Source organism: Zea mays, chromosome 6 (assembly GCF_902167145.1).
Source record: "Zea mays cultivar B73 chromosome 6, Zm-B73-REFERENCE-NAM-5.0, whole genome shotgun sequence".
Classification (NCBI taxonomy): domain Eukaryota; kingdom Viridiplantae; phylum Streptophyta; class Magnoliopsida; order Poales; family Poaceae; genus Zea; species Zea mays.
In genome coordinates this window covers 155879818-155903300 of record NC_050101.1, presented here as the reverse complement: position 1 = coordinate 155903300, position 23483 = coordinate 155879818, and the positions used below count along the sequence as shown (strand labels likewise).

The following is a 23483-nucleotide window of genomic DNA, read 5'->3' as shown; positions in this document are numbered from 1 at the left end:
AGTATGCATATATTGCCATTTTGTAATTCAGCTCCCTCGTTGAGGAAAACTTGATGTCCAGCCATTCTAATCCACATTTGTAAGATCACTAATAAAAATAATAAAAATATGCATGTTTTAATGAACATATGAACCAGCCATAATCTCATTGTTGGCAATGCAAATTGCCTATTTCGATTGATCAGAAGAGGGTACCTATATTTCGATTGATCAGAAGAGGGCAATGCAAATTGCCTATTTCGATTGATCAGAAGAGGGTACCTGTATAACAAGAAACAGACATGCATGTTTTAATGAACATAAGCAAACGGGCACATAAGATCACTAATGAAAATAATAAAAATAACGAGGTAAGCAAACGGGCACATACCTACTGACTATTAGGAATAAAACATATATTGCTAACAAGGTGTATTTATGTTGTAATTCAGCTTACATAGTCGTGAGCGCCTTTTTCTAAACTTATGTATGATACAATCTATAATTCACCAGTATGCATATATAGGAATGTCGAGCTGCATACTTATCAATAATTCAGTCAGAAATTTTCAAAAAAACACTAAGGACCCTTGTCGGTGTCGAGCTTCACCTCCTCCGCCGCTCGTTCCTGCCTCCCCCCGCCCACCATGCTCTATTGTTCTTGCCTTGTTAGTACATAGATTGTATCATACATAAGTTTAGAAAAAGGGTTTTTATACTTGTCCTTTTACAGATCATGACTTGGACCCTAAGATATTCTATAGTTATTCATGATTTGTTATAGTTTGAAAATTGTCTCCAGATTGTCATGATTCTGCAAATTATCAGTAAATTTTGTAATGTTATAGCTTGGACCTTTTCTTTGGTACTTCTTGGACTCACAGTTCAGAATTAAATCTAAAGAATTATGGTAGAAATTGTCATGCCACAGACTGCACAGTTACAGAAATTGTCAAAAGGAAGGCATCAGGTGAAGGTCGAGGTCAGGGATTTTATTAGGAAGGTTATGTAAAAGACTCACACGTGCCCTTCTATGGGACCAAAAAATAATATGACAAAGTTACTAAAAATGTAACAAAGGCAAACAAAATGAGTACTCACCAGGGACAGGATCCGGCGTCTTCTGCTCCTCCTTGGGGACTTGGACGTGAAAAGGCATTCCCTTGTACTGAATCAGGTCAGGCTGCTTCGGTTCATACCGCTCCCCATCAGGCAGAGAAATGTAGAACCCCAGGACATCTCCTTCCCCGTACCCTTCATCAGCGTACTTGTCCCTCCAAGCCTTAGTCACCTTGGCGCCATCGACGTCACGGTACCCAAACCCATAGGCGTCGAAGCCGACGGGCGTCTGGAGGTCAGCCTTGTTGGTGGCCCATCCAAGGCGGGTGTGGCCGGTGGGGCCGAGGTGCACGACCTTGACCTCGAAGTACCACGCCCCTGCCGCAACGCCGCGGGTCGCGCGCACCATGCGGAAGCCCTTGGTGCTGGCCGCGGTGAGGCGGTCCTCCGAGAGCTCGATGCGCTCGGACTTGAAGACGCGGGAGAGAAGCACAGGCTGGTCGGGCGCGTCGTCGGAGCGCTCGGCGGCGAGGCGGGTCGCGGGGACGAGGAGGAACTCCTCCTCGCCGCCGGCGTTGGGCCTGGGGTTGGAGCCTCTGGCGGCACCGGATCGAGAGGATGGGGCGAGGAGAGAGCATGGATTGAGGCGATTCTGGGGAGAGAGCGAAGACGGGGGCGTGCGCGGCGCTCGCGCGGCGTGGTGGCGGCGAGATTAGCAGGGTGGGGGGAACGGGCGGAGCCGTGGTGAGGGTGTGGACGCCCTCCTTATCATCTTAAGGAGTAGTAGAGATAGATCAGATAGAAAATGGATAAATTTTGAACTATCGTTACAAGGTGCGGTTTTTTAAATAGAAGATACAACTAGAGATATAATAGAGTGCGTCTAAATCTTAGTCCCTCTACCAAATTAGTGAATTCATATTTATTAACATTCATTTCAATATAGACATAAAAACTAATAGCTAAAATGACTAATATTTTAGAACAGAGAGAGTATATCTTATTTACTAAATTCTTTAATAAAATTCTCTAAGATATAACTTATTTATATAAGTTGTATTAGTAAAGTTGTGTCTTGCTTAAAGCTGGAGTTGTGTCTTCATAAAGACATACTGTCGAGGACCATAATTAGGGGTACCCTCAAGACTCCTAAATCTCAGCTGGTAACGCCCATCAGCACAAAGCCGCAAAGGCCTGGTGGGTGCGACTAAGTCAAGGATCGGTCCATTCGAGGGACACGATCACGCCTCACCCGAGCCCAGCCTCGGGCAAGGGCAGCCGACCCCGGAGGATCTACGTCTCGCCCGAGGCCCCCCTCCAGCAACGGACACACCTTCGGCTCGCCCGAGGCCCAGTCTTCACCAAGAAGCAACCTAGGCCAAATCGCCACGCCAACCGACCAAATCGCAGGGGCATTTAATGCAAAGGTAGCCTGACACCTTTATCCTGACGCACGCCCCCCAGTCGACAGAGTCGAAGTGACCACAGTCACTTCGCCGCTCCACTGACCGGTCTGACAAGAGGACAGCGCCGCCTGCGCCGCACCGACTGCTGAGCCACTCGACAGAGTGAGGCTAACAGCGGCCAAGTCCGGCCCTAGGCGCCATAGGAAACTCCGCTTCGCCCGACCCCAGGGCTCGGACTCGGGGTCAGCCCCGAAAGACGACGAACTCCGCTCCGCCCGACCCCAGGGCTCGGACTCGGGCTCAGCCCCGGAAGACGACGAACTCCGCTTCGCCCGACCCTAGGGCTCGGACTCGGGCTCAGCCCCGGAAGACGACGAACTCCGCTCCGCCCGACCCCAGGGCTCGGACTCGGGCTCAGCCCCGGAAGACGACGAACTCCGCTTCGCCCGACCCCAGGGCTCGGACTCAGGCTTAGCCCCGAAGGACGACGAACTCCGCTTCGCCCGACCCCAGGGCTCGGACTCAGCCCTGGCATCAGCCGACGGTCTACGCCTCGTCTGACCCGGGGGCTCGGACTCGACCTCGGAGGAGCCTCCACCTCGCCCAAACTAGGGCACGGACCGACCACGTCAACAGGAGGCGCCATCATTACCCTGCCCCAAGCTGACTCAGGCTACGGGGAACAAGACTGGCGTCCCATCTGGCTCACTCCGCCAAACAAGTAATGATGGCGCCTCGCACGCTCTATGACGGTGGCGGCTCTCAGCCCCCCTTACAGAAGCAAGAGGACGTCAGCAAGGACTCGACAGCCCCGACAGTTGTCCTTCCGCCGGGCTCCAGCGCTCCTCCGACGGCCACGACACCACACGAACCGGGTGCCAAAACCTCTCTGGCTGCCACGACGGCATGTACTTAGGGCGCTAGCTCTCCTCCGCTAGACACGTTAGCACACTGCTACACCCCCCATTGTACACCTGGATCCTTTCCTTGCGCCTATAAAAGGAAGGACCAGGGCCCTCTTACGAGGGTTGGTCGCGCGGAGAAGGACGGGACGGCGCTCGCGTGAGGCCGCTCGCTCCCTCCCGCGTGGACGCTTGTAACCCCCTACTGCAAGCGCACCCGACCTGGGCGCAGGACAAATATGAAGGCCGTGGGATTCCACCTCTCACGCCCGTCTCCCTCCGGCTGCCTCCCCCCTTCGCGCTCCGTCTCGCGCCGACCCATCTGGGCTGGGGCACGCGGCGATAATTTACTCGTCGGTCCAGGGACCCCCCGGGTTCGAAACGCCGATAGTTGGCGCGCCAGGTAGGGGCCTGCTGCGTGTTGACGAACAGCTTCCCGTCAAGCTCCAGATGGGCAGTCTCCAGCAACCTTTCCAGCCCGGGACGGTGCTCCGTTTCGGGAGTCTTGAGTTCATGTCCCTCGGCGGCAGCTACGACATGATACTCCTTCCCCCGTCGTGCGACAGCGACAATGTCGGCCGACAGCCCGCCCGTCGGTGGCGGAATCGACGACGTCTTCCCCGCGTGGTGGAAGAACAACATTCGAGCTCGCCCCGTCCCCTCCCCCACCGACGGAGGAGGAGGCGGGGCAACCAAGGCCAAAGCAGGAGGCGGCACCTCGTCGGCTACCGAGCGAGTCGACGGCGCCGGCGCCCCAATGGGGGGCACGTCGAGCATCAACCTCGCGTCTGAGACGAAGACAAGCGCCGTCTCCCCGCGACACGCCAATCCCAACCAAACGGACGACGCCAGCACGCTCGCGAAGGACTTGCTGAGCGTCACCCTCGTACCTGAGACGACGGTGCAGTCAGTCCCAGACGTGACTTCGTCACCGCCCGTCGACCAAGAGGTACCAACCGATTTCCATCTCACGCCTTTTGGATTCAGCCTCGACCCGCCAAGCGACTTCGCTTTGGTGGACGCTCTCGTAGAGGTGAGTCCAAACCCTCTGGGGTATCGTATGCGGTCACCCTGGGACCGGCTGATGGCCGTCTCGACCTATGGGCCCTCGGGGTCCGAGGAAGATGACGAGCCCGACTTCTGTTGGGATTTCTCCGGACTTGGTAACCCCAGTGCCATGCGGGACTTTATGACCGTGTGCGACTACTGCCTTTCCGACTGTTCTGACGGTAGCCACAGCCTCGACGACGAGGACTGCGGCCCAAGTCGTGAATGTTTCCACGTCGATCTAGGGGGTCCCAACAAAGGCAACCATCTTGGTATGCCGGAGAACGGTGATCTCCCTAGGCATGTGCCTCGCGTTGACATCCTACGGGAGCTAGCTGTGGTCCCCGTCCCGGCGGGGGGTCATGACCCACAGCTTGAGCAAATCCGCGAGATGCAGGTCAGGCTCGACGAGGGAGCAGGAACACTTGAGCCGATCCGCCGGGACATCGGGCAGGAGTGGGCGGGCCAACCTCCGGCCGGAGAAGTGCGTCACCTACCCCAGGGTAACCAGCACCGCATCGCCGACGATGTCAGGGTAAGGCCGCCACCGACTTCCAGTGGAGTCGGCCAGAACCTGGCTGCAGCGTATCCAGGGAGGCCGCCACCGACTTCCAGTGGAGCCATCAACCACCGAGGGGCGGCGTATCCAGGGAGAGCTCAAGAATCTCTTGGAGGACGCCGCGGTCCGACGGGCCGAAAGCTCCACCTCCCGAAGGCAGGGGTACCCCTCAGAACATCGCGCCGCGACTTCCCGGTTCATGCGGGAAGCCTCGGTCCACACCGGGCGCACGCGCAACACAGCGCTTGTGGCCCCAGGTCGCCTCGGCAACGAGCACCATCACCGCAACCGTCGGGCCCACCTCGACGAGAGGGTGCGCCGAGGCTATCACCCCAGGCGCGGGGGACGCTACGACAGCGGGGAGGATCGGAGACCCTCGCCCGAACCACCCGGTCTGCAGGCTTTCAGCCGCGCCATACGACGGGCGCCGTTCTCGACCCGGTTCCGAACCCCGACTACTATCACAAAGTACTCAGGGGAGACGAGACCGGAACTATGGCTCGCGGACTACCGGCTGGCCTGCCAACTAGGTGGAACGGACGATGACAACCTCATCATCTACAACCTCCCCCTGTTCCTCTCCGACACCGCACGCGCCTGGCTGGAGCACCTGCCTCCGGGGCAGATCTCCAACTGGGACGACCTGGTCCAAGCCTTCGCCGGCAATTTCCAGGGCACGTACGTGCGCCCTGGGAACTCCTGGGATCTCCGAAGCTGCCGATAGCAGCCGGGAGAGTCTCTCTGTGACTACATCCGACGATTCTCGAAGCAGCGCACCGAGCTGCCCAACATCACCGATTCAGATGTCATCGGCGCGTTCCACGCCGGCACCACCTGCCGCGACCTGGTGAGCAAGCTGGGTCGCAAGACCCCCACCAGGGCGAGCGAGCTGATGGACATCGCCACCAAGTTTGCCTCTGGCCAGGAGGCGGTTGAGGCCATCTTCCGAAAGGACAAGCAGCCCTAGGGCCACCCACCGGAAGATGCCCCCGAGGCGTCAGCTCAACGCGGCGCCAAGAAGAAAGGCAAGAAGAAGTCGCAAGCGAAGCGCGACGCCGCCGACACGGACCTTGTCGCCGCTGCCGAGTACAAGAACCCTCGGAAACCCCCCGGAGGTGCCAACCTCTTCGACAAGATGCTTAAGGAGCCGTGCCCCTATCATCAGGGGCCCGTTAAGCACACCCTTGAGGAGTGTGCCATGCTTTGGCGCCACTTTCACAAGGCCTGGCCACCCGCGGAGGGTGGCAGGGCTCGCGACGACGATAAGAAGGAAGATCACCAGGCAGGAGAGTTCCCCGAGGTCCGCGACTGCTTCATGATCTACAGTGGGCAAGCGGCGAACGCCTCGGCTCGGCACCGCAAGCAAGAGCGTCGGGAGGTCTGTTCGGTAAAGGTGGCGGCGCCAGTCTACCTAGACTGGTCCGACAATCCCATCACCTTCGACCAAGCCGACCACCTCGACCGCGTGTCGAGCCCGGGAAAATACCCGCTCGTTGTCGACCCCGTCATCAGCGACGTCAGGCTTACCAAGGTCCTCATGGACGGAGGCAGCAACCTCAACATCATCTACGCCGAGACCCTCGGGCTCCTGCGTGTTGATCTGTCCTCGGTCTGGGCAGGCGTCGCGCCTTTCCACGGGATCATCCCCGGGAAGCGTGCCCAGCCCCTCGGACAACTTGATCTTCCCGTCTGCTTTGGGACGCCCTCCAACTTCCGAAGGGAGACCCTCACGTTCGAGGTGGTCGGGTTCCGAGGAACCTACCACGCAGTACTGGGGAGGCCATGCTACGCGAAGTTCATGGCCGTCCCCAACTACACCTACCTCAAGCTCAAGATGCCGGGCCCCAACGGGGTCATCACCGTCGGCCCCACGTACCGACACACGTTCGAATGCGACGTGGAGTGCGTGGAGTACGCCGAGGCCCTCGCCAAATCCGAGGCCCTCATCGCCGACCTGGAGAGCCTCTCTAAGGAGGTGCCAGACGTGAAACGCCACGCCGGCAACTTCGAGCCAGCGGAGACGGTTAAGTCCGTCCCCCTCGACCCCAGCAGCGATGCCTCCAAGCAGATCCGTATCGGCTCCGAGCTCGGTCCCAAATAGGAAGCAGTGCTCGTCGACTTTCTCCGCGCAAACGCTGACGTTTTCGCGTGGAGTCCCTCGGACATGCCCGACATACCGAGGGATGTCGCCGAGCACTCGCTGGATGTCCGAGCTGGAGCCCGACCCGTGAAGCAGCCTCTGCGCCGATTCGACGAAGAAAAGCGCAGAGCCATAGGCGAGGAGATCCACAAGCTAATGGCGGCAGGGTTCATCAAAGAGGTATTCCATCCCGAATGGCTTGCCAACCGTGTGCTCGTGAGAAAGAAAGGAGGGAAATGGCGGATGTGTGTAGACTACACTGGTCTAAACAAATCATGTCCGAAAGTTCCCTACCCTCTGCCTCGCATCGACTAAATCGTGGATTCCACTGCTGGGTGCGAAACCCTGTCTTTCCTCGATGCCTACTCAGGGTATCACCAAATTAGGATGAAAGAGTCCGACCAGCTCGCGACTTCTTTCATCACACCTTTCGGCATGTACTACTATGTCACCATGCCGTTTGGTTTGAGGAATGCGGGTGCGACGTACCAACGGTGCATGAACCATGTGTTCGGCGAACACATTGGCCGAACGGTCGAGGCTTACGTCGATGACATCGTAGTCAAGACGAGGAAAGCCTCCGACCTCCTTTCCGACCTTGAAGTGACATTCCGATGTCTCAAGGCGAAAGGCGTGAAGCTCAATCTCGAGAAGTGTGTCTTCGGGGTTCCCCGAGGCATGCTCTTGGGGTTCATCGTCTCCGAGCGGGGCATCGAGGCCAACCCGGAGAAGATCGCAGCCATCACCAGCATGGGGCCCATCAAGGACTTGAAAGGCGTACAGAGAGTCATGGGATGCCTTGCGGCTCTGAGCCGCTTCATCTCGCGCCTCGGCGAAAGAGGCCTGCCTCTGTACCGCCTCTTAAGGAAGGTCGAGTGCTTCACTTTGACCCCTGAGGCCGAGGAAGCCCTCGGGAACCTGAAGGCGCTCCTCACAAACGCGCCCATCTTGGTGCCCCCGCTGCCGGATAAGCCCTCTTGATCTACGTCGCCGTGACCACTCAGGTGGTTAGCGCCGCGATTGTGGTTGAGAGACAAGAAGAGGGGCATACATTGCCCGTCTAGAGGCAAGTCTACTTCATCAGTGAGGTACTGTCCGAGACCAAGATCCGCTACCCACAAATTCAGAAGCTGCTGTACGCAGTGATCCTGACGCGGCAGAAGTTGCGACACTACTTCGAGTCTCATCCGGTAACTGTGGTGTCATCCTTCCCCCTGGGGGAGATCATCCAGTGCCGAGAGGCCTCAGGTAGAATTGCAAAGTGGGCGATGGAAATCATGGGCGAAACGATCTCGTTCGGCCCTCGGAAGGCCATCAAGTCCCAGGTCTTGGCGGACTTCGTGGCTGAATGGGTCGACATCTAGCTCCCAACAGCTCCGATCCAACCGGAACTCTGGAACATGTTCTTCGATGGGTCGTTGATGAAGACAGGAGCGGGCGTAGGCCTGCTCTTCATCTCGCCCCTCGGGAAGCACCTGCGCTACGTGCTACGCCTCCACTTCCCGGCATCCAACAATGTGGCCGAGTATGAGGCTCTGGTCAATGGGTTGCGCATCGCCATCGAGCTAGGGGTCCGACGCCTCGACGCTCGCGGTGACTCGCACCTCGTCATCGACCAAGTCATGAAGAACTCCCACTGCCGCAACCTGAAGATGGAAGCCTACTGCGATGAGGTTCGGCGCCTGGAAGACAAGTTCTACGGGCTCGAACTCAACCACACCGCCCGACGCTACAACGAGACTGTGGACGAGCTGGCTAAAATAGCCTCGGGGCGAACAACGGTTCCCCCGGACGTCTTCTTCCGAGACCTGCACCGACCCTCTGCCAAGATCGACGACACGCCCGAGCCCGAGGCACCCTCGGCCCAGTCCGAGGCACCCTCGGCTCGGCCCAAGGTACCCTCGGCCCCCGAGGGTGAGGCGCTGCGCGTCAAGGAGGAGCGGAGCGGGGTCACGCCTGATCGAAACTGGCAGACCCCGTACCTGCAATATCTCCACCGAGGAGAGCTACCCCTCGACCAAGACGAAGCTCGGCGGTTGGTGCGGCGCGCCAAGTCGTTCGTCTTGCTGGGAGACGGGAAGGAGCTCTACCACCGCAGCCCCTCAGGCATCCTCCAGCGATGCATTTCCATCACCGAAGGTCAGGAGCTCCTACAAGAGATACACTCGAGGGCTTGTGGCCATCACGCAGCACCTCGAGCCCTTGTTGGAAACACCTTCCGACAAGGTTTCTACTGGCCGACGGCGGTGGCCGACGCCACTAGAATTGTCCGCACCTGCGAAGGGTGTCAGTTCTACGCAAGGCAGACCCACCTGCCTGCTCAGGCCCTGCAGACGATACCCATCACCTGACCTTTTGCTGTGTGGGGTCTGGACCTCGTCGGCCCCTTGCAGAAGGCACCCGGGGGCTACACGCACCTGTTGGTCGCCATCGACAAATTATCCAAGTGGATCGAGGTCCGACCCCTAAACAGCATCAGGTCCGAACAGGCGGTGGCGTTCTTCACCAACATCATCCATCGCTTTGGGGTCCCAAACTCCATCATCACCGACAACGGCACCCAGTTCACCGGCAGAAAGTTCATGGACTTCTGCGAGGATCACCACATCCGGGTGGACTGGGCCGCCGTGGCTCACCCCATGGCGAATGGGCAGGTAGAGCGTGCCAACGGCATGATTCTACAAGGACTCAGACCTCATATCTACAATGACCTCAACAAGTTCGGCAAGTGATGGATGAAGGAACTCCCCTCGGTGGTCTGGAGTCTGAGGACAACACCGAGCCGAGCCACGGCCTTCACGCCGTTCTTTCTAGTCTATGGGGCCAAGGTCATCTTGCCCACAGACTTAGAATACGGTTCCTCGAGGACGAGGGCCTACACCGACCAAAGCAGCCAAGCTGATCGAGAAGACTCACTGGACCAGCTGGAAGAGGCTCGGGACGTGGCCTTACTACACTCGGCGTGGTACCAGCAGTCCCTGCGACGCTACCACGCCCGAGGGGTTCGGTCCCGAGACCTCCAGGTGGGCGACCTGGTGCTTCGGCTGCGACAAGATGCCCGAGGGCGGCACAAGCTCACGCCTCCCTAGGAGGGGCCGTTCGTCATCGCCAAAGTTCTGAAGCCCGGAACGTACAAGGTGGCCAACAGTCAAGGCGAGGTCTACAGCAACGCTTGGAACATCCAACAGCTACGTCGCTTCTACCCTTAAGATGCTTTCAAGTCGTTCATATGCCTCGTTCCCACGCAAAGTTTAGTCATCAAGGAAGGGTCAACCTTGCCTCGGCAAAGCCCGACCCTCCCTCGGGGGCTAAAAGGGGGGAACCCCCTCTGCGCCAAAATTTTCAATCAAAAAGGCTTCCGCGTTCCCCCGGCTATGTCGGTAGCAGGACCCCAAGAAGCGAACGCGGGTGCATGTAAGTGGCAAGGCTGACCGAGCCGAGGGACTCCTACGCCTCTAGGTTACGGATACCTCACTCGTCACCTACCACGAAAAATGACTCCTACTTGTGCAAGCCACCCTGCTACTGACGAACGGGGCCGGACACGCAAAATGAAAGGAAAAGGGGCACGACTTTATACTACGATAATAAAGTGTTCGAGCCTCAGCGGCCGCAAAAGACACACGTGCATTCAAAGGAAACTGCTCCGGCAGAATTAGGCGTCGCCCGGGGAAGGAGCCGCGCCTTCGGCTTCGTCCCCGCCTTCGGCGAAGTCCACCCCGGCTTCGGACGACGGCGCAGGCGGGAGGATCTCTGCCTCGAAGGTGGTCGCCAGCACTGCACTCGGGCCCGCGGCGGCCGCGTGAGCCTCTGGACTTCAGCCAGGGCGGCTTCCTCTTCGTCAGGAAGGCAATACCCCTCGCTGACCCGCTCCAGATCCACGACGTAGTGGGAAGCAAGCACGACGAAGGCCCGCCTGACGCCGTGGTGTAGCGCCTCGCAGAGTCTGCCGCGCACGTGGTCACCCAAGGCCTGCAGGCGACTTTGAGGGGAGCTTCCTAAGGGGACGTCGCCGAAGCCAAAGACCCGGCAGAAGTCCGAGATGGCCTCGGACATGGCCGCGTGGTTGGCCTCCCTCTGCTCGGCCGCCTCGGCAAGCGCCCTGGTGGACTCATCAAGGGCAGACTCGAGCTCTGCGAACGGCCAGAGCGCAAGGCCTCAAACACAAGAGGAGGAAACAAGCTGGAACGAAAACCGAAAACAGCCAGGACATACCACCGGCTCGGGCACACTGCTCCGAGGCTGCGGCTAGGTCTGCTGCAAGGGCTCCGGCCCGGCTTTCAGCCTCGGCAGCCCGGCCCTGAGATTGATCTCGCTCATCGACGACCTGGTCGAACTCCGACTGCCGTCGCTGCACCTCTGCGCGTGCCGCTGTTGCCTCTGCTCTCAGATCGGCGCAGAGCAACCGAAGGTCCGTCACCTCGGCGCCCTGCTGGGAGAGGCGCGCAGTAGCCCCGGCGAGCAAGGTCCTCAGGGATCGCAGCGAGCCCTAGACATCAACCTCGTGGCGAATGAACGACGACTTGGCGGCGCTCAGATCCGTCAGATCCTGAGGGAAGGAAGCGGGGCGTCACAAAGGACGCCTTGATCACAAAAAAAGTATGCCTGAAATCATTACCTGGAGGATCATGGGGACGTCTCTGCAAAAGACCTCCAAGGATGACCGGAGCGACCCCACTGTTGCTTCGGCACACTCACGGAGCTCGTCCCAAGACTGCTCCTCCCGCTCATCGTCAAGAACGAAGAAGGGATCCGAAGCCTCACGGGTCCGGAACCGAAGCAACTGGCGCCGCCCCTCGGAGCTCCGCCGCGCAGGGACAAGGCTGCTGCTTGGTGGGACGGGCCGCGTTTCCACGCCCCCCTCCTCCGAGACACCAAGCGCCGACGCCTCGGCCATCTCAGCGTCGGCGGCGACAGGTCGCTCCCCGACCGGGACGGCAGCAGCTTCAGCAGCAGCTGGCGCCAGCGCCGGCGGCATGTGTGGTGGGCCCGAAGCCACGTCCGCGCCAGCCGCCTCCCCCAGCGCGACGACCACCTCGACAGAAGAGCCAGCCTCGGGAACTCGCTCCACGGCGACTGGCGCCGCCTGAGCCCCCCACTGTGGGGCGCCTTGCGAGAAGGTCAGCTGAACGGCGAGGCCCGGCGCGGCACCGGCTGCGGAAGCCGACGCCGTCTTAAGGACTTTCCGGGGAGCCAGATCGGTCAGGCCATGGCTTCGCTTGCTAAGGAGGAAAGGAAAGTCGCGGTCGGGACGTACAAATGAGGAGCCAGGACGAAGACGTTCTAAGGTACTTACCCGCTCCGGGCCATGATCAACCGTGCCTGAGGAGAGGTTTCTCGGATCTCGACCCCCGAAGGTACCGCCGAGGTCCGCCTCGCCGCCAGCTTCGGTACCATCCTCGCCTTGGGCACCTTGGACGCCCGGGAGACGGACTGCCCAAGCGCTGCCACGGTGACCTGAGGGTCGCTCTCCTGCGCTGCCGGCGTGGGCGACGGCTCTCGGGGAACAGGCGCCTCGGCCTGACTCCCCGGGGTCACCTCAACTTCCCCAGCCGAGGGGTCGAGTACCCCCTCGGTCTGCCCCCGCTCTCCGGGCTGGGACCTCGGCGTCTCGACCCCGGGAACTGACGGCGCCAGCCCGCTCGGGGGCTGGCTTGACGACTCCTGGCCTAGCCTCAAACCCGGGCTGAGGCCAAGGCGGGCAGCCATGTCGTCATCCTCGTCATCGTCTTCATCATCGTCGTCGTCGTCAGGCGTTTCCGGCGACGGCTCCCTCGGGAGTCCATCCCTCTCCTGCCGACGACGGAGCTTTTCCAAGGCGTCTCGGGCCCGCGCCCGCTCGCGGGACCGAGCCTTCTTCGCGTCCTTTTTCTTCTTCTCCTCCTCCACGGCAACCCGCCGCGCCGCTCGGTCCACCGCGTCCTCCGGGACCCGTGGCCGGGAAGGCTTGTGACACCCTACCTCCTGGAGACAGATGAAAAGTCTCGACCGTAAGGACCAAGGGCAATCTGACGCAAGGAGAAAGAAGGAGCGGACACTCACTAGGGACACACACCCGTGGTCGGGGCACATCAAGGGCTGAGAGAAGGCGCTGGCGTCCGGTTTCCCCAACGCGACGACCACCCGCCCGTGGAGAACGTCGATGGGAAGGGGATCCGAGGACATCCGCGAGCCCTCCAAGTCAGCCTCCAGCATCATCTCCCAAAGCGGCAACCGCCGCTCCGCCAAGGGAAGCACCCTCCGGCGATGAATGGCGGCAATCACTCCCGCGGCGGTGAGCCCTCCTTTCCGCAATGCCTCCAAGGCCTTGAGAAGGGGCTCGAGATTCTTCTGTCTGTCGTGCGGGGTCCCGTAGCGCCAAGCATCGGCGGCGACGGTGACCACTCGCTGAGAAAACGACGGGAGCCTCTCGTCGTCATTCCGGAGATAGAACCACCGACGCTGCCACCCTTTATTCGAGGACGCAAGGACGACGGGAATATACTGCGACGCTCGCGACTGCCTCAGCTGGAGGATGCAGCCGCCGGCCCGCACTGCTGCGCGGACCCTTCTCTCCCCCGTCAGCGAAGCAAAAAGCTCCGCGGAGAAGAAATGAGTCCACAAGTCCCAGTGGGGGTCGATCCCCAAGTATCCTTCGCACACCGCTATGAAGATGGTGGCTTGCGAGATGGAGTTGGGGCTGAGGTTGTGCAACTCCACCCCGTAGTTATGCAGGATCGCCCGCATGAAGCGGCTTACCGGCACACCGAATCCCCGCTCGTGGAAGGAGACGAAGCTCACGACGTACCCCGGCGGCGGGGACGGGGCGGCTCCGCTCGGGGGGGGGGGAATCCACTCCGGCTGCCTCTCATCAGAGAGAGGGCGAAGTAAACCCTCAGCAACGATGTCCTCCAGGTCATCCGCCGTGACCGTGGAGAAAGGCCATGGGTCGCGCGGCGAGACAATGGTCACCCGGTCGGCCATCACCGAGCAGAAGGGGTGGCGGCGGAAAGGACTGGGTGGGTGGTTTCCTTTTCTCTGGCTAAAACTCTCAGGTTGCGAAAACCTAAGAAGGAAGCAAGAAGCAGTGCAAAGAACCGTCACCAGACCCTCCCCCGGGTATATAAAGACCAAGGCGAGACCCGTTCAACGCGTCACCCGAACCCGCCGCGGGATTCAAAGACTCAAAGCGAAACGACCGTTCCTCGAACGGCTCGCGCACGCGCAACGGTCGCCTCGCGAACCACTCGCCCCGTCGCATTAACTCCGCGGCGGGACAGGCGGCGCCTCAGGCAGGAGAAGCAAGCGACGCTTCGCCTTCGCCATAATGACCGCGTCAAAAAAGGTACGCCACGTCATTCGATTTCGTATCCTTTTCCTTTTCCTCTTTCTCTCTCTTACAACAGGGACCGGGAAAGGGGGATACCCCGAAAAGGATCCTTCTCCGTGAAGGAAACAGGCCCCGAGCCTCCCTACTGATCAGAGGTTCAAAGGCTGGCCCCTCGGAGGGGTTTAACAGCCGCCTCAGAGCACTTGGGTTCCGCGCCCACTACTGGTCAGAGGTTCGAAGGCCGGCCCCTCGGAAGGGTTCAACGGCCGCCTCAGGCCGCTCGGGCTCCGCGCCCACTACTGATTAGGGGTTCGTAGGCTGGCCCTCGAAGGGTTCACAGCCGCCTCAGACACAGAGCGAGGGATGACCCTGGGTACGTTCGATACATAACCAAGGCTCGGGCTACGCTCCCGAGGTACCCTAGTACATTTCCGAGACCAGTGGGAACGATCTTGTAACGGAATCCCATCAGAGGGAGGCATCGAGCCCTCGGACCCCGTCGAAAGGGGACCGGGTCCGGCAGATCACCCGCAGGTACTTTTGGAGCGTGCCTCCGGGCCTCTAGCCGACCCCTAACAAATGGGGCATGGGCGTCCACTCGGATTACCCATCAGCAGCTCACCGAAAATGCCATGTTCGGCGTCCTCCGAGGGCAACATGGCGCTTTCCCCCCCTCCTCCTTGCGGAAAGGCGACGCAGGGGCGTATGTAAAAAAGTCGAGTCTGTCCTTGATCGTCCTCTCGCCCTGTGCAGAGGCTCGGGGGCTGCTCTCGCAAACCCGGCTCCGGCCAAACCATTGACAGCGTCAACATACCAGCCCGAGAACTTGGGACCCGACCGTGCACCCGGGCTACGGCCAGCTCGCATGAGGGAACGACCAGACCAGCCGAAGCATTGCGCGAGGCATTAAGACCTCGGAGGAGTCAAACCACTCCTACGAGGCCTCGGGGGCTACACCCGGCGGGTGCGCTCGTGCGCACCCACCGGAACAAAACGCAACCGAGAAAGGCTGGTCCCCTTGCAAAAAAGTGCGACAAAAGCCTCCAAGCGAGTATTAACACTCCCTTCGAGGCTCGGGGGCTACTGTCGGGGACCATAATTAGGGGTACCCTCAAGACTCCTAAATCTCAGTTGGTAACCCCCATCAGCACAAAGCTGCAAAGGCCTGATGGGTGCGACTAAGTCAAGGATCGGTCCATTCGAGGGACACGATCACGCCTCACCCGAGCCCAGCCTCGGGCAAGGGCAGCCGACCCCGGAGGATCTACGTCTCGCCCGAGGCCCCCCTCCAGCAACGGACACACCTTCGGCTCGCCCGAGGCCCAGTCTTCACCAAGAAGCAACCTAGGCCAAATCGCCACGCCAACCGACCAAATCGTAGGGGCATTTAATGCAAAGGTGGCCTGACACCTTTATCCTGACGCACGCCCCCCCAGTCGACAAAGCCGAAGTGACCACAGTCACTTCGCCGCTCCACTGACCGGTCTGACAAGAGGACAGCGCCGCCTGCGCCGCACCGACTGCTGAGCCACTCGACAGAGTGAGGCTGACAGCGGCCAAGTACAGCCCTAGGCGCCATGGGAAACTCCGCTTCGCCCGACCCCAGGGCTCGGACTCGGGCTCAGCCCCGGAAGACGACGAACTCCGCTTCGCCCGACCCCAGGGCTCGGACTCGGGCTCAGCCCCGGAAGACGACGAACTCCGCTCCGCCCGACCCCAGGGCTCAGACTCGGGCTCAGCCCCGGAAGACGACGAACTCCGCTTCGCCCGACCCCAGGGCTCGGACTCGGGCTCAGCCCCGAAGGACGACGAACTCCGCTTCGCCCGACCCCAGGGCTCGGACTCAGCCCTGCCATCAGCCGACGGTCTACGCCTCGTCCGACCCGGGGGCTCGGACTCGACCTCGACCTTGGAAGACAGACTCGATCTCGACCTCGGAGGAGCCTCCACCTCGCCCAAACTAGGGCACGGACCAACCACGTCAACAGGAGGCGCCATCATTACCCTGCCCCAAGCTGACTCAGGCTACGGGGAACAAGACCAGCGTCCCATCTGGCTCACTCTGCCAGACAAGTAATGATGGTGCCCCGCACGCTCTATGACGATGGCGGCTCTCAGCCCCCTTACGGAAGCAAGAGGACGTCAGCAAGGACTCGACAGCCCCGACAGCTGTCCTTCCGCCGGGCTCCAGCGCTCCTCCGACGGCCACGACACCACACGAACCGGGTGCCAAAACCTCTCCGGCTGCCATGACGGCATGTACTTAGGGCGCTAGCTCTCCTCCGCTAGACACGTTAGCACACTGCTACACCCCCCATTGTACACCTGGATCCTTTCCTTGCGCCTATAAAAAGAAGGACCAGGGCCCTCTTATGAGGGTTGGCCGCGCGGAGAAGGACGGGACGGCGCTCGCGTGAGGCCACTCGCTCCCTCCCGCGTGGACGCTTGTAACCCCCTACTGCAAGCGCACCCGACCTGGGCGCGGGACAAACACGAAGGTCGCGGGATTCCACCTCTCACGCTCGTCTCCCTCCGGCTGCCTCCCCCCTTCGCGCTCCGTCTCGCGCCGACCCATCTGGGCTGGGGCACGCGGCGATAATTTACTCGTCGGTCCAGGGACCCCCCGGGTTCGAAACGCCGACACATAGTGTCTTTGTTTTTTTACATTTAACCCCTAAACAAAATACAGTGTATCAAGATGTATTGCACATGCTCTAAAGGGATCTATATATTTAGAGACATTAAGGACAATTTAATAAGGATATATAGGGGCACAGCGGCTGAGAGTCTTCGTCGTGTCCTTCTCCGGCAAAACAAGTATGCTCGCCTCTTCCCTTCACTTCCTTCTATACAAAACCTTGGGAGTGGGGAGGCAAGGGATGGGGGTCCTTGGTTTGCTGCCTATGGTACCCGTTCGATGGCTCAACATCGCCTGTCTACATGACATTTCCCTTACCACAGTGTCGACTCGGTATGCTTCTACCACTTTTACGTACATGTCATCCATCCTTCTGTCGTTGCAAAAAATATTGTGTTATTTCTCTATTGTTTTGGGTATTACTTTTTTAGTTGTGCTAAGGATTGAACATGATTTGGGTGTGTTAATACTTTATTTATTGTCTGCACATAGTTTATGTTCTTCTGATTATGGCTCATGGATTTTGTAAAATATGTGTTAGGATTTGGAGATTCATGCGGGCACTACCACTGGGTGCTCGTCCCTTATGTTCTTAGCTCTTGCATGTATTATGTCGTTTCTGAGACTACATTGACGTAATGGACTCGATGGTGTTTGAGGTTGTTGAATTGGATGTGGCAGTAATGATTTGTCATGCTAACGGTAAAATGAAAAGTTATTTGTTGGTTTTAAACGTTAGTAGTCGCTAGGAAGTACCATAATTTGTATGGAGTGCATCCAATTTTTATTGATGTCCGACTTTAGCAACCACTCAATATTTTGATCTATCTTTTTTATATAAGTTTGAGTTCATGTGACTTATTTTAGAAACTTGAGCTCACAAACTTTCTCTTGTCACATAGTTTATGTTCTTCTGATTATGGCTCATGGATTTTGTAAAATATGTGTTAGGATTTGGAGATTCATGTGGGCACTACCACTGGGTGCTCGTCCCTTATGTTCTTAGCTCTTGCATGTATTATGTTGTTTCTGAGACTACATTGACGTAATGGACTCCATGGTGTTTGAGGTTGTTGAATTGGATGGAGCAGTAATGATTTGTCACGCTAACGGTAGAATGAAAGGTTATTTGTTGGTTTTAAACGTTAGTAGTCGCTAGGAAGTACCACAATTTGTATGGAGCGCATCCAATTTTTATTGATGTCCGACTTTAGCAACCACTCAATATTTTTGTCGGCGGTTCGAGACCGGGGGGTCCCTGGACCGACGAGTAAATTGTCGCCGCGTGCCCCAGCCCAGATGGGTCGGCGCGAGACGGAGCACGAAGGGGGGAGGCAGCCGGAGGGAGACAGGCGTGAGAGGTGGAAATCCCGCGGCCTTCGTGTTTGTCCCGCGCCCAGGTCGGGTGCGCTTGCAGTAGGGGGTTACAAGCGTCCACGCGGGAGGGAGCGAGCGGCCTCACGCGAGCGCCTGCCCCGTCCTTTCCCCGCGCGGCCAACCCTCTGTAAGAGGGCCCTGGTCCTTCCTTTTATAGGCGCAAGGAGAGGATCCAGGTGTACAATGGGGGGTGTAGCAGTGTGCTAACGTGTCTAGCGGTGGAGAGCTAGCGCCCTAAGTACATGCCATCGTGGCAGCCGGAGAGGTTTTGGCACCCAGTTCGTGTGGTGTCGTGGCCGTCGGAGGAGCGCTGGAGCCTGGCAGAAGGACAGCTGTCGGGGCTGTCGAGTCCTTGCCGACGTCCTCTTGCTTCTGTAAGGGGGCTGAGAGCCGCCGTCGTCATAGAGCGTGCGGGGCGCCATCATTACTTGTCTGGCGGAGCGAGCCAGATGGGACGCCGGTCTTGTTCCCCGTAGCCTGAGTCAGCTTGGGGTAGGGTAATGATGGCGCCTCCTGTTGACGTGGTCGGTCCGTGCCCTGGTTTGGGCGACGTGGAGGCTCCTCCGAGGTCGAGGTCGAGTCTGTCTTCCGAGGCCGAGGTCGAGTCCGAGCCCCCGGGTCGGGCGAGGCGGAGACCGTCGGCTGAGGCCAGGGCTGAGTCCGAGCCCTGGGGTCGAGCGGAGCGCAGTTTGTCGTCTTCCGGGGCTGAGCCCGAGTCCGAGCCCTGGGGTCGGGCGGAGCGGAGTTCGTCGTCTTCCGGGGCTGAGCCCGAGTCCGAGCCCTAGGGTCGGGCGGAGCGGAGTTCGTCGTCTTCCGGGGCTGAGCCCGAGTCCGAGCCCTGGGGTCGGGCGGAGCGGAGTTCGTCGTCTTCCGGGGCTGAGCCCGAGTCCGAGCCCTGGGGTCGGGCGGAGCAGAGTTTTCTATGGCGCCTGAGGCTGGGCCTGGCTACTGTCAGCCTCACTCTGTCGAGTGGCACAACAGTCAGAGCGGCGCAGGCGATGCTGTCCCCTTGTCAGACCGGTGAGTGGAGCGGCGAAGTGACTGCGGTCACTTCGGCTCTGTCGACTGGAGGGCGCGCGTCAGGATAAAGGTGTCAGGCCACCTTTGCATTAAATGCCCCTGCGATTTGGTCGGTTGGCGTGGCAATTTGGCTAAGGTTGCTTCTTGGTGAAGACTGGGCCTTGGGCGAGCCGAAGGTGTGTTCATTGCTGGAGGGGGCCTCGGGCGAGACGTAGATCCTCCGGGGTCGGCTGCCCTTGCCCGAGGCTGGGCTCGGGCGAGGTGTGATCGCGTCCCTCGAATGGACCGATCCTTGACTTAGTCGCACCCATCAGGCCTTTGCAGCTTTGTGCTGATGGGGGTTACCAGATGAGATTTAGGAGCCTTGAGGGTACCCCTAATTATGGTCCCTGACAGTAGCCCCCGAGCCTCGAAGGGAGTGTTAATACTCGCTTGGAGGCTTTTGTCGCACTTTTTTGCAAGGGGACCAGCCTTTCTCGGTTGCGTTTTGTTCCAGTGGGTGCGCGCGAGCGCACCCACCGGGTGTAGCCCCCGAGGCCTCGGAGGAGTGGTTCGACTCCTCCGAGGTCTTAATGCCTCGCGCAATGCTTCGGCTAGTCTGGTTGTTCCCTCATGCGAGCTGGCCATAGCCCGGGTGCACGGTCGGGTCCCAAGTTCTCGGGCTGGTATGTTGACGCTGTCAACGGTTTGGCCGGAGCCGGGTTCGCGAGAGCAGCCCCTGAGCCTCTGCACAGGGCGAGAGGACGGTCAAGGACAGACTCGACTTTTTTACATACGCCCCTGCGTCGCCTTTCCGCAAGGAGGGGGGAAGCGCCATGTTGCCCTCGGAGGGCGCTGAACATGGTGTCTCCGGTGAGCTGCTGGCGGGTAATCCGAGTGGACGCCCGTGCCCCATTTGTTAGTGGTCGGCTAGAGTCCCGGAGGCGCGCTCAAAAGTACCTGCGGGTGATCTGCCGGACCCGGTCCCCTGTCGACGGGGTCCGAGGGCTCGATGCCTCCCTCTAATGGGATTCTGTTACAAGATCATTTCCGCTGGTCTCGGAAATGTCCTAGGGTACTTCGGGAGCGTAGCCCGAGTCTTGGTTATGTATCGAACGTACCCAGGGTCATCCCTCGCTCTGTGTCTGAGGCGGCTGTGAACCCTTCGAGGGCCAGCCTACGAACCCCAGATCAGTAGTGGGCACGGAGCCCGAGTGGCCTGAGGTGGCCGTTGAACCCTTCCGAGGGGCCGGCCTTCGAACCTCTGACCAGTAGTGGGCGCAGAACCCAAGCGCTCTGAGGCGGCTGTTGAACCCCTCCGAGGGGCCAGCCTTCGAACCTCTGATCAGTAGTGAGGCTCGGGGCCTGTTTCCTTCACGGAGAAGGATCCTTTTCGAGGTATCCCCCTTTCCCGGTCCCTGTTGTAAGAGAGAGAAAGAGGAAAAAGGAAAAGGATACGAAATCGAATGACGTGGCGTACCTTTTTTGACGTGGTCATTATGGCGAAGGCGAAGCGTCGCTCGCTTCCCCTGCCAGAGGCGCCGCCTGTCCCACCGCGGAGTCAATGCGACGGGGTGAGTGGTTCGCGAGGCGGCCATTGCGCGTGTGCGAGCCGTTCGAGGAACGAAACACGGGCACGCGGTCTTCACGCCGTGAGAGAGGGTTCTCTCGCTGCCCCTGGATGGGCGTGAGCTTGGCTGACGACCTGACCGCTGCTCCTGCCCGCCTGCCACCGCCATTACTACCGGCCCATTTTTGGCCGTATTGACCGTCGCGCCTGGCTGGCACTGCTGGGTCGTACGCAGGGTTGCCTCAAGTCGTGGTACTGGTTCCACAGTCGAGGAGGCGTGGTAGTGGTGCGACCGGCGGTGCAGTCGCTCGCACGTAGCAACCGACGCGCCGGTTGCATGACGCGTGGGCCTAGGCCTCCATGCTGGGTGCGTTGGAAGTCGGAGGGGTGTGCCCACTTGGCGCGGTTGCATGCCGCCTGCATGGCTGCCCGCCCTTTCACCCGCTGGTCTGGGCGAAAGTGGTGGAACGCTTGTAACCGCTGGGCGGTTGCATGCACCGCGCACGGTGGTTTGGCTTCTTCTACCCTGGGCCAGTTTGCATGACGCGTGGGACCCAGCCCCCGCGCCGTAGGGGGAGGAACTTGGAGGGTGTTGGAGAAGACTCAGCCCACGACGGCTGGGGACGCAAGTAGGGAGAGTCGCCTTTAAAAGGAGGGTGACCCCCTTGGAAAGTGACCATGTCTTCGTGCTCCCTTATGCATCGTGTCTTTCCACCTTCCGAACCCCCGGATGGGGGACACCCGCGATCCTTCCGCCTTGTCGTTGGAGGAACGCAACTCCGTGGAAGTTGGTACCTTTCAGCCATCGTTCGGCTTCAAGGATTTTCATCAGTCAGCCCGGCTGCATCCCCTCGCCGGTGGTCACCCAAGACGGTGACCACCAGCCCCTGGGTGGGGAGAAGCAAGCTGGGCTGCGATCTTGGTCCCGCCCTCAGCTTCAAGGATGTTCATCATCCTCGCTGGGGCGGAGGCCGGGCTGAGCCAGAGCCCTACCTCCCGCGCGGGTTCGTGGGTCAGCCTCTCCTTCAGCATTCGAGGGAGAGGGCGCTCACTGGCCCTGCGAGAGGGGCGGACTTCGACAACGCGGGGCTGGTCGATGGCGGGCGTCGTCAGCTTCAGCGCGTTGGGCTCGCCGGCTTGGCTCCTGGTGCCCCCTCCTGCCGCAAGGGCGGTTGTCGCGCCGCACGCACGGGAGGACCGCCCAAGACGTCGCGCGCTGCTAGGGCGGCGTTCGTGTTTTGGGGCTGTCCTGACTTTGCACCAGTATGGCGCATCCGCGCGGGGGTCAGTACTCCACTCGTCCAGGAGGATTTGAGTGGGGATCTGCCGGAGGGCTGACGGCCCCTGTCATCGGTGCCGAGGTGGGGCAGCTCGAGAAGTCCCCGTCGCCGACGGGATCACCGCCACCATCCGCGCTTCGGGCCTCTGGCTCTTTGTACTTGTCCTTGCCCCTCGAGCGTCGGCGTGGGCAAGGGCAAGGTTGCAGCGGCGTCCGCCCTGAGGCCATCGCTGCTGCAGTTCGGACACCCGTAGCGGGGGTCGTTGTCGCTGCTGCTGGAGCGGGCGACGGTGAGCCGTCCGTCGGTCTTCTGTTGCTCCGCAGGCCCCCCAATCGTGTGGGGTTGTTCGTACCTGTGGAGGTGGAACCGGGGTTCCGTTTGTAATGGCACCTTGGATGCCGATCTTTTGTTCATTGTGGCTGTCAGGGCCTGAACATGTATGTATTTTTGGCGCGGAGCCATGTTTTTTTTCCTCATTTTCGAGCACTAAGACTCGCCTGTTGGTTATCTGAACCGCTTCACCAAGCGCGAGTCACCCCATGCAAAGGTGACGAGTGAGGTATCCGTATCCCGGAGGCGTAGGAGTCACTCGGCCCGGTCGGCCTTGCTGCCCGAGGCTTCTCTTGCTTAGTTAAAGGAACCCCTTGGCCGCTCTTTGATGAGCCGAAGCCAGGGGTAGCGGTGTCAGCACGGACAAAGGCAGAGTTGGATCGAAAAGAAGACTTGGTCGGCCAGAGCCTGGCCGGGTCGTCCACTGGCGGGACCGACGCCGAAATTGAGTTGCCGAGGCCTCGGCCCGGGCTGATGTCTTCGGGGGACAGCTGGTCGAGGCCTCGGGGTGACCGGCCGAGCCGTCTGCTCGAGCCGGATTCCTGGAGAAGACCCTGGCGGCGATGGCCTAGGCGTGGTGATGATGTCGTCCTTCAGAGTGGAGATCCTCGGACCGCATCGCCGTCCGAGGCTAGGTCGGACCTCGCCGAAGGTGTAGTTGACGCCGAGGGTGCTGATGCTCCCTTCAACTGTCAAGATCCGAGCCTGTAGGATCGGATTATCTTGTAGCATGTGTTTTCTGCGGCCGGCGGGGCCCAAACACACCATCGTCGTGTTGTAAAGTTGCGCTTCTTTTCCTCTTGTTTCGAGTATCTGGACTTTTTTTGTCGGTAACAGAATTGTCTGTGCGAGCGAGAGTTGCTTTTCACGGAAGGTGATGAGTGAGGT

At 59.8% G+C, this 23483-nt stretch overlaps 1 protein-coding gene across 1 annotated transcript in view; it reads right to left on the bottom strand.

Annotated features, from left to right (window-relative positions):
• Positions 1-23483, bottom strand: part of LOC103631512 (protein TRAUCO) — a 35441-nt gene continuing 11958 nt past the window's right edge. Inside the window, exons 2-3 of the mRNA XM_020540134.2 lie at positions 1081-1634; positions 1-261 (exon numbers count right to left, since the gene is read on the bottom strand). Of these exons, the coding sequence (XP_020395723.1) occupies positions 248-261; positions 1081-1634 (568 nt within the window). The 3' untranslated portion in view covers positions 1-247. The remainder of the gene's footprint in view (positions 262-1080; positions 1635-23483) is intronic.